The sequence below is a fragment of the Megalops cyprinoides genome, chromosome 25 (genome assembly GCF_013368585.1).
Source record: "Megalops cyprinoides isolate fMegCyp1 chromosome 25, fMegCyp1.pri, whole genome shotgun sequence".
NCBI lineage: Eukaryota > Metazoa > Chordata > Actinopteri > Elopiformes > Megalopidae > Megalops > Megalops cyprinoides.
In genome coordinates this window covers 3,939,571-3,949,531 of record NC_050607.1, presented here as the reverse complement: position 1 = coordinate 3,949,531, position 9,961 = coordinate 3,939,571, and the positions used below count along the sequence as shown (strand labels likewise).

Sequence of the window (9,961 nt, the reverse complement as noted above, 5' to 3'; positions counted from 1 at the left end):
TGTGTTCAGACCAGACACCAGATACCAGACTCCGAGGCTATGCTTTAATGGGTTTATTTTGGCTCCCAAACTGACTCTGATATAGTGTGAACACAATGTTAAGTGTCTGTGTGTGTGTGTGTAATAATTTGTGTGTCATAATTTAACGTAGTACTGCCAGACATTGTCTGCTAAAAGCTGCTAAAACCTACTCGGATCAGGTTTAAGTGGGTGTCGATGTTCAAGGTTAATGCCACGGTAAGTTCAAGATACCCTTTGACAGACATGTCAGTAAACCATGTATTAATGCATTGCCTTTCAGTATGCAATGGTAAAATCTGACACTCTATGTTTGTAAAGTTTGTACTAAAAGGTAAGGTAGATAAACAGAATAGGTAGTACTCTATGTTTGCTATGTGTTCCTTGGGACTGATTCCATTGTACATTGTGTGTTTCAGTGTCAGTGTAAGTTGCTTTCTACCCTGGTTAAAACTGCGGTTTAAATGCCATTGCCTGTGGGATAGTTTCATTTTTATATTGAGGATTTTCTAATTAATTTAAATCAATAAATTATCAATAGAGCATCTGTTCATTTGACTGACTTATTGCGACGGCGTTTTTTCGAACATTGCAACTGCTCCATCTACTGGAGACACCGTTTTATTACCTGAAGTGAAACTAAAACTGTTCTGCTGCTCCCCCTTATCAGCAGCACCCCCACAGGTAACCTGAGCCACAGGCGCACCCCCAAAGACAGCCCCCAGGTCACCATTTGCCCTCTGACCTGTCTGTACCCGTTGTCCATCAATAGAAACCCCAACAGAGCCAAGGATTTTGGACAATATAAAACTTGTTTTGACGTCACCACTTCAGTGCTGCACCAGTTCCTGTAGGTTGAAGAACAGGGGACACCAAACTCCTGGGGACAAATTGTTGTTCTGTGCGTCTATGCCAATGTAAGTGTCTCGCCTTGTGTAAAACTGGTTACATTACAACATTCTCCTGAACCCCTTGTACGGGTGAAACTACCCCTCAGTTTAGTATGATTATCTTGAATATCTACAGTATGACTATCCTGAATATACAGCGGGAATATCTGACTTAATCCCATACTAAGCCGAAGTTTAATGAACGTTCTGATACCTAGATTCAGTAAGCTCCGAAATAAAACGATATGTCAATTGCAAGCCAGTGTTTTATGTAGTTAACTGCGCTGTTCCTACTGTTAAAACTCAAAAGAAAAAGACTGACAAAATGATCATGATACTATTGTGAAGACAGAAGCAATTTAAGCATACAGTTATTACTGCTCATTTTGTGATCCACCTTAACTTATAATAGAACCTCAATGGTCCACCTTAAGACGTACAGGCTTGGAACTTGTGTCCGATGTGTACAGTTGCGTCATGTAAAATTAGTATTTTGTACTGTTTAAAAATGATAAATTTGGTTTGTGAAGTTCGATACACTGATGCGTTGTAAGAGCAGTAAGTTTATATGAGTTAGTTTACTAACAAACCACTGATTCCATGCTGTGTTGCGTTTAACTTTTTGATAAACATCTAACCTCCTAACACAGTGTGCGGTAAAACTAGGAACCGCATGTTTATTTTAAAATGATATTTTTCTCTAGCAAAGCTAAGCATGTCTGCATGATCTACTTATCGTAAATTGTAAACAGAAATATAGGCACGGCGAGATGTATGTTACCATCGTTTTACTATAATGTAGCATTCCAAATAGGACGTCATACACTACGGTGTATATACGGTAACGGTGTAATGCTCCACCCACATCGTCTCGCGCGCACTACCTGGGGCAGCGGGCGGGTCTAAGAAGGGGAAATCACAAGCGCAGTGTTTAGGAGGTCATGATCGGACATTTGTCTATGAACTTTGTGTTTTTTACAAGCTGAGGACAGTGACCCAGTGAGCCGTCGTCATACTGTGCTTGCGTTAACAACTTTGTTTCATATCTTGGTCGATACAGGACAGGAACGATGTCTGGAAGCAAACCTCTCCCGGTGGTTTCTGTGCAACCGACCAGGGGTCTTGTAGATGAGAAGTTTAAAGTCACTGTCCAGAATTTGCTCCCCGGAGAAGAGGTCACTCTGCACGCGCTGATTCATTCTGAAGACGGCGACTACTGGGAGGCCTTTGCCCACTATGTCAGCGACGCTGCGGGAGAAGTGAAAGGTTTTTAATTCAGGATTTTCGGGAAGCGAAACCGTACTGATCTTGTTTGTACGCTGAGACGTGCATGACCAGCACCAGCTCCTACAGTGCACACAGATACCGCAGTCATGTCTCCTGTTGAGTATTAGTGATGGGGAGCACGATTTATTGTGCGAATTTAGTGCGAGGTTATCCGCGTCAGTTAGCTCTCTTTCAGCCACAAGTGTCAGCCTTGAACTTGAGCATTGTTGTTTGAACGTGCCCCTCAATGCATTCATGTCATCTCAAAATGGGAAAGTAAAACAGCAATGACTTAGAGATAATGTCCCATCTGTTTGTTAGACGCGGAGGATGAGTGTGTGGTAATCAGCCAGGGAGTTAACTGTAGCAGCTACGGCAGCAGTTAAGTGCAAACTGTGTTCGCAGTGGCGGAGGATGCGAGCGTGGGAGGCTCGTACCAGGGCACGGAGCCCATGGGGCTGCTATGGAGCATGAAGCCGGTGCCAGGGAGTCGAACAGGGCTCAGGTAAACGTTACACCTGGAATATGCAGAGACACGTGGTCACCTAAAATGTTCATCACCTGAGGGAATCAAGATTGCTCTCTCTCTCACACGTTTAAAATGCTCCTGACTACTCCAGGTTACGGAAGAAAGATGTCAGCACTCCTATGGTGGTGCAGATCTCTGTGTACAGAGGCCACATCAGCCGTGGCTTTAAGGAGACGTCGCCCTTAGCGTGTGCTGTTGCCGAGCGCTGGTACACGGCCCCTGGTGTGCGCAGGGTCGACATTGAAGAAAAGGGGGTCAGAGGGACACTTTTCCTGCCACCAGGTAATGCAGCAAAAGGTACACCTTTGCTATGTTTGCTCAGCTAAGGAGACAAGGAGTCATGAAAAAATACTATCCATTTATCATGGAAAGTCACTGAAAATATGGCGCAGAGAACTCTGTGGTGCTCACACTGTGTGAACACCTGACTCAGGTGGACAGGTATGGATAATGCCCAATGCTGTAGGATTTGACCTGACCTGGTGTTTCAAATATTTAATGTTCAGACATATAATGTAATGTTCAAAGCTGTGTGCATTCAGGAGTGTCAGACAGGTAAAGGTGATGTTCTCTTGGAGGTCCTGGACCCTTCCCTGGAGTGCTGGACATGTGGGGAGGGGGAGGAGGGCTGGTGGAGTATCGCTCTGCTCTCCTGGCATCACATGGATACGTTTCCATGGCGCTGGAGTACATGACACCAAAGACCATGCCCTCTGGGAAGGATTCATACGTGGGGCACCAGTACTTTGAGGTAAGTGCTAAATGCATACATATGCTCAATACCACCATGTTAAACATGCCTGTTCTGTCAAGATGACATAGCTTGTTGAAGATGCCATTACACTGTGTTTTTGCTTTATTGTTTTATTGGCTGACTTTATAATTGTCCGGAGACTTTTTATCACGTGTATAAAACAATTGTATACAGGATTGGTTTATGGAAAATAAATTACACTTGTCCTTATGTGTTTCAAAGGTACAATTGCACAATACAATTTCATATAAAAACATTGAATGGGTCCGTGCTACACACTCCACACTGCCTGCTTTTATGTTGTTGCAGGCCATTTGATGAGCAAATATTTAACTAGATGACCTTCCGTAAAGTTCATTTGATTTGATGTGGGTGCTTTACAGAAGGATTCCTGTCAGTGAAGCATAAGCGTGATACATTTTATTTTGGATGGCTTTTGCCTGCACATTAGCAAAGAAAAACCAGAGCATTTAGCCTTGTGTACCTAGGCTTGTTTCAGGTCTTTAACACGGATTATTCATACCTGGAATGGCAAGTGTATCAGGTTTTTCTCCAATTACTTTGTTAAAAATTGTTGATGAAGAACTGAGGCCCAGAGATTCCCGTTGCTGCCTGGGACCATTCAGGGATAAAACAACACAGTATTTCTAATAAATGCTCTGTAATATAGTCTATAATACATATTTATTGTTGGCAAGGAAGAAAAGGTTGCAACTTCTGCCATGTCGTAGTTTGTTGCATTAGCACGTCATGAGGAGGCAGCAAAAAATGACAGCCCACTGTCGACTAAGCTCTCCTCGTGTCGGCGTTTTGGATTGTTTCTGGCACAGACTGCGTTTGCCGTCCTGAGGGACCACCCCCAGGTATGCAGTGACCGGGTGGCCATGCTCGGCCTGTCCTTCGGCACCTCCGTTGCCCTGGCGATGGCGGTGTACTCCTCCCTGATCGAGGTGAGAGGGCGTCCACATTTGGGAGGGGGGTGGGGAGGGAAGCATTGCTGAACAGACACACTTCCGCAGTCCACAGGCGTGTGACACGTGGGAGAGCACTGCCGACCTGGGGGAGTTCAGACTCATTTCTGGGAATTGATGAGCAAAGAGTACGTGGGAAATGCTACAGAGCAGAACGACATTTTATGGTGCTTTACAGAAGTGCCAAAGCAGATATATGATTAACAAAAGCCACTCTTTTAAATTGTGAGATGTTTTTCAGTCAGAGTTACTACACAATATTTGAATGGCACAGAGGCTTTGCAGATCTGATCAGAATATCTGGAAAGACTGAGGATATCCTCTGTAGATGGAAACAATCTTGGCAGTGTAAAAATATGCAATATCCACCAAATATGCAAAATATTGATGTTGACATCATAACCTCTCAGAAGGTGAAGATGGTCTTTCTGACAGTGGTTGCTTTGAGTTTGTGTAGCAAAGAGATGCATCCCTGTATTTTTCTTACTTGTATGAATTGCAGGTTCTTTCTGTGGGGTTGTGTGTATGTGCATGCTTGCTTATTGGCCTGTGTGTATGGATATGTGAGTGTGTGCATTCTTTTGTGTGTGTGTGTGTGTGTGTGTGTGTGAGAGAGAGAGAGAGAGCTCTGCTTAGGGCTTGTTGCTACTTCTCTCCCAGCCTAGTTGCCTGGTGTGTGTCAGTGGAAGCCATGTCCAGCCTGTGAAAGGATCTCTGTCTGATGTCTTTGCAGAGATCAACAAGTGAGTGTCCCTGTGCATCATACTACAGAAATATGGCTTGCTGTGAGTGACCTGCATTATTTAATGTATTGAAGAGCCGCTGCTTGTAACGTCTTAGTATGTGTGCATGTGTTTGCCCAGTGTCCAGGTTTCTAGGTCACTTTTACAGCTTAGATTGTTGAACCCATTTGAGTAATTCTGCAAGTGACTCGAGAGTGTGTCAATAAAGTGTGATGTACGTACCAGGCACATCAGGGGTCTTATTTTCCTCTCATTTATTTATTTATGTATTTATTTTCCAGAAATGTCCACAGGACCAGATATGATGAGGAGAAGAGGGTGATCTGGAGGGATCTCCTCTTGCCCATACCCTCTGACCCCACCAAGAAGGTTGATGTGAGTACTGTGCCTGTTACTGTGCATCACCTAGTTTGGGGTGAGAGATCGGTGGTGGCTAACAGTGCTAAATAAGCAGAATGGAGTATCTGGTTAATATCTACAATAAATGTATGATTTTTACAGCTCTCTGTAATGGTGAATACTTAATATCTACATCACTGTCCCAACATCATAATTAGGGAACATGATGACAGTGTATTTGTCACTCTGGGATGACATTGTATGTCTCCGATTCTGTGGCCATTCTGACTGGCTCATGAGTTTGACACCACAGAGTACAGGTGTCTCTCTGTTGCTTTGGTCTTCAGGTGGGGAAGATCCGATGTCCTCTGCTGTTGATCGTGGGAGAAGATGATCAGAACTGGCCAACATCCGAGTCGGCCGAAGATGTGAGTCCCTCTGTCAGCCTGTCTGGATGTGGTTGTGCTTGTGCTCATAGCTGATGAAGATGAATCAGTGAAGGAAACCACAAAACACCATCATTTAGTGGGAATGATGCATAATCAAAGATAACATATCTGTCATACATGCACACGAACACATACACACACACTCTGTCTTCAAGACACAATGTCCATATCATACAAAAGTTAGAGTAACTGTATTGAAGGCTTCCTGTTGACCTCATCCCCAGATGAAGAAGATGATGAAGGAAGGTGGGAACAGTCACTTGCTGACCACGCTGTCGTACCCCGGGGCGGGTCACCTGATTGAGCCACCCTACACCCCACACTTTCGCTCCAGTAACTTCATGGTAGCACAGACAAGGGAGAAAGGTATAGAACAGAGTGACTGCAGTAACTCAATATAAGGTTTGCGTTATGGAGATGGCTTCTGATCACCATTATCACTGTCAGAGGTCCAATGAAGAGCATTTCACAAGACCAAAGTGATGAAATGTTGATGTCTCTCTCTTTTGTTTTTAGTGGTTGTGCTGTGGGGGGGTGAGACCAAGGCGCACTCTTATGCACAGGAACACTCCTGGCAGAGGACCCTGGCCTTCCTGCGGCAGCATCTGTACAAATCGGATCGCTCCAATCTGTGACACGTGAAGCATGTGACCAAGCTGAAGCAATCTGGGACCTGCTGCTCTATATTTACATTAATGATCAGCCTTATTTCAGATGAGGAAAACTGTGTGCAACATGAAAAAGATGGCATGGAGTGCAGCAGTTCACCCAAATCTGTCTGGATCTACAAATTGTGCCAAAGCTGTAAAAAGGCAAACAGGATGTGGGCTGTATGGCTAAAACTATTGAAGTAAAGGAGGTTACGTTAATGTCATATTGTGCCCGCACCAGCCAGACTAAAGCATTGTATAACAAGAGCACAGAAATACTGACACTAATGAATGTAATGAAGGTAATATAATGTAGACAATGATTCAGGGCTTAATGTCTTTTCTCTCTGCAACAGAGGGCTTGGAGAGGATTTCAGTGAGGTTTTTTTGTTTTTAGTAGTTTCATTATTCCTTTCATCTTTTTGAATCACCTGTTGTACTGCATGACTGATGATGTACAGAAGTGTCTCCCAGACAAACCCATTTGTGATTTAAGACCCAAGGAGCTGAATAAAGCAGGAGCATTCATGCTGGCGCTCCTGAATGTGACCAGCACACACTGGGCTTAAGTGTGGGCTAATTTCAGACGGTCAGCACATGGGCTTTGCTTATCCCAGTCAAGTGCATTACGCTTGGCCACGCATTGTAATCAAATTTCCCAGCAGTCCAGGTGAACAGAGGTGCGAGATGAGCTTTCCATGAGTATTTCTTGCCCACCTTTTCGTGGGTCAGGAATTTTTTAATGTATTATTTTTTTTAATCCCCTGTAAAAACTTACTCTAGTCTGATGTGACAAAACAGTTGTAAAAACGTGCTGCAGGAAATACTCTGAAGTGATTAGATAGGAAACATCAATTTATTCCCATCTCATAAACACTAAACCAAGAAAAGTTAAACACAACTCAAATGTACCAGAAGCAATTGATGTAGCACACAACAGTGTTTTACGTGAGGCGATTCCCGTCGATCATTTTGCTCTCTTTTTATGACAATGATTGTATTGTAATCGTTTTAAGAAATAGTTATTAAATAATGATTGCTTGTTAATGTTACGGGCAGAGTGCACTTCAGAGTGAATGAAGTTATGAGTACAGCACACACACAGAGCAACTGGAAACTTGTAAAATGTGCACAAAATTCTTTGTCTCTAGCTCAGCACCTCTAAAATTAAATTGGAATTAAAAAACAGCACAGAATTCACAGACCGTGCTGAGGAGTCGTGTGAGAACGTACGCAAGAGAAGTACAGACGACCATAAAACAAATAAACGGATTGACATTTAGAATGCAGGTAATTCTCAACATCGGGATAATCATCGTAACATGACATTTCATAAAGTTTAAAAAAAAAAATCACAGTTGTGAACTGCGTTGAAACTGATCTGTAGATCGATCTTTGAATGTACACAAGTTGTCAAGTCGGCCATATTGGGATTAATTTGAATTAATTTTTAACTTCTTATTGATAAGAGTAAACGCTGCTGACCGCATAAATTCATTCGAGTCATTGTGAATGATCAGCACTACACAGAGGACTTCCAGTCAATCGGTAGGTGCCAGCGAATTATTTAAAATAGGTACCTGAACCCGTAAAAATACTCATCGGTTTATGCCTTTGCAAGATTGTTTACGTTTCTAACGGTGATTTTGGATTTTACAAAATGAGCATGATATGACAACCTGTGCAGCTAGTGAGACATTATTATTGCTGCTACCGCTACTGCTATAATTTGCTTATCGTGACATATCGTAGATTTGGCGATTTTTAGATTGTTAATACACATGTATGATTTACTGAATAATCTCGGGTTGACAAGGGTAGCGAATATGCTAGACGTGCGGTGCAGCTTTCTAGATTTCTATCTTGCTCGCATTGTAAACCACACAGGAAATCTGAAAACCCTGTCACGCTGATAGCAAGGGAGAGAGACCTTGGTGGTTTCGTGGTCCGCTCGTGGGGGGAATTATGGAGATTAAGTAAAATATGCAGACTGTGGGATTGGGAAAAGAGGGCAGGCTGGACCTCACTTAACTAAAAAGGATCGTATGGGAAGGAAGCGCACACAATTTATGGAAAAGCAATCATACCAGTATTAAGAGCTCGATGGAATATGTGCTGCTACTTCAAGAAAGTGGTAAACCGGCTAAAACTATAAATAAATATCTGATTTCCCACATTTTACCAACTTTTTTTCAGGTGTAGGCTACGCGTATGATGCGTCCATTCGTCCCCAGCCCAGCGCTCACGGTCCAGCCATCCAGGGGACTCGTTGATGAAAAGTTGCAGGTTGTGGTGAAGAACTTGCCGCCCAGGCAAGAAGTTACCCTGCATTCCCTCCACCAGTCTGAGAGCAGTGATTTCTGGGAAGCTTTTGGGCATTATGTCAGCGATGGGAAAGGAACTGTTACAGGTTTGGAGCCGTGTTATTTCTCGTATTTGAATATCTGTTGCCTTAATAACAACAGCAAACCGCACATCATAGTGTATGGTGCGTGATGGTGTGGTGTGGCGGTGCGTTGCGTGTCAAACGGCGGACTTTCACAAAGAATAAAATAAATCATGAGATGAAAAATGAATGAAAAGAACAAACAAATATAAGACAGATAACACAACAAACTAAAAGGGGAGCGCCCAGATTAGAAGAACATGTCTGTTTGTTGCTCATGTGTGTATTTTTACATTTCTTCTCTGACTGGCTTTCTCTTGCCCCCATCCTCTGTCTCCTTATAGATTGGGAATCGTAGTAAACCGAAACCGTCTGGAAACCGGGACCCACATTTATATGCGACAATATAGTAAAACACTGCAACGTTTCAACCAGGAAACTAGCTGAGGTAGCTGCGGCAGTATTTAAATTTATACTATGTTTGCAGTGGCGGAGGATGCGAGCGTGGGAGGCTCGTACCAGGGCACGGAGTCCATGGGGCTGCTATGGAGCATGAAGCCGGTACCAGGGAGTCGAACAGGACTCAGGTAAACGTTACACCTGGAATACGCAGAGACACATGGTCATCTAACATGTTTATCACCTGAGGGAGTCAGGTTTGCTCTCTCTCACGTTTAAAATACTCTTCCAGGTTACGGAAGATGAATGTTTGCACTCCTATGGTGGTGCAGATCTCTGTGTACAGAGGCCACATCAGCCATGGGTTTAGGGAGACGCCGGCCTTAGCGTGTGCTGTTGCCGAGCGCTGGTACATGGCCCCTGGCGTGTGCAGGGTTGATGTCCGAGAAAAGGGGGTCAGAGGGACGCTTTTCCTGCCACCAGGTAATGCAGCCAGAGGCGCACCTTTGCTACATTTATTGAACTAAGTAGATAAATCAGACAGGTAAACATGCAATATTTAAAAAT

At 43.6% G+C, this 9,961-nt stretch overlaps 2 protein-coding genes across 3 annotated transcripts in view; both read left to right on the top strand.

Moving 5' to 3' along the window:
- Positions 1-1,833: 1,833 nt before the first annotated feature.
- LOC118772055 (peroxisomal succinyl-coenzyme A thioesterase-like) lies at positions 1,834-7,263 on the top strand. 2 transcript variants are annotated; one of them, XM_036520298.1, is made up of 11 exons: positions 1,834-1,846; positions 1,969-2,174; positions 2,580-2,679; positions 2,795-2,985; positions 3,282-3,454; positions 4,288-4,407; positions 5,089-5,171; positions 5,453-5,546; positions 5,858-5,938; positions 6,184-6,325; positions 6,476-7,263. In XM_036520298.1, exons 2-11 carry the CDS (start codon positions 1,979-1,981, stop codon positions 6,592-6,594), a joined length of 1,299 nt encoding a protein of 432 aa, XP_036376191.1. In that variant the 5' UTR covers positions 1,834-1,846; positions 1,969-1,978; the 3' UTR covers positions 6,595-7,263. The 2 variants fall into 2 exon arrangements, with proteins under 2 accessions (XP_036376191.1, XP_036376190.1); XM_036520297.1 differs by lacking the exon at positions 1,834-1,846 and having other exon boundaries at positions 1,854-2,174.
- A 1,560-nt stretch (positions 7,264-8,823) lies between these two features.
- Positions 8,824-9,961, top strand: part of LOC118771647 (peroxisomal succinyl-coenzyme A thioesterase-like) — a 5,655-nt gene continuing 4,517 nt past the window's right edge. The window contains exons 1-3 of the mRNA XM_036519655.1: positions 8,824-9,019; positions 9,483-9,582; positions 9,687-9,877. Coding sequence (XP_036375548.1) covers positions 8,824-9,019; positions 9,483-9,582; positions 9,687-9,877 — 487 coding nt within the window. The remainder of the gene's footprint in view (positions 9,020-9,482; positions 9,583-9,686; positions 9,878-9,961) is intronic.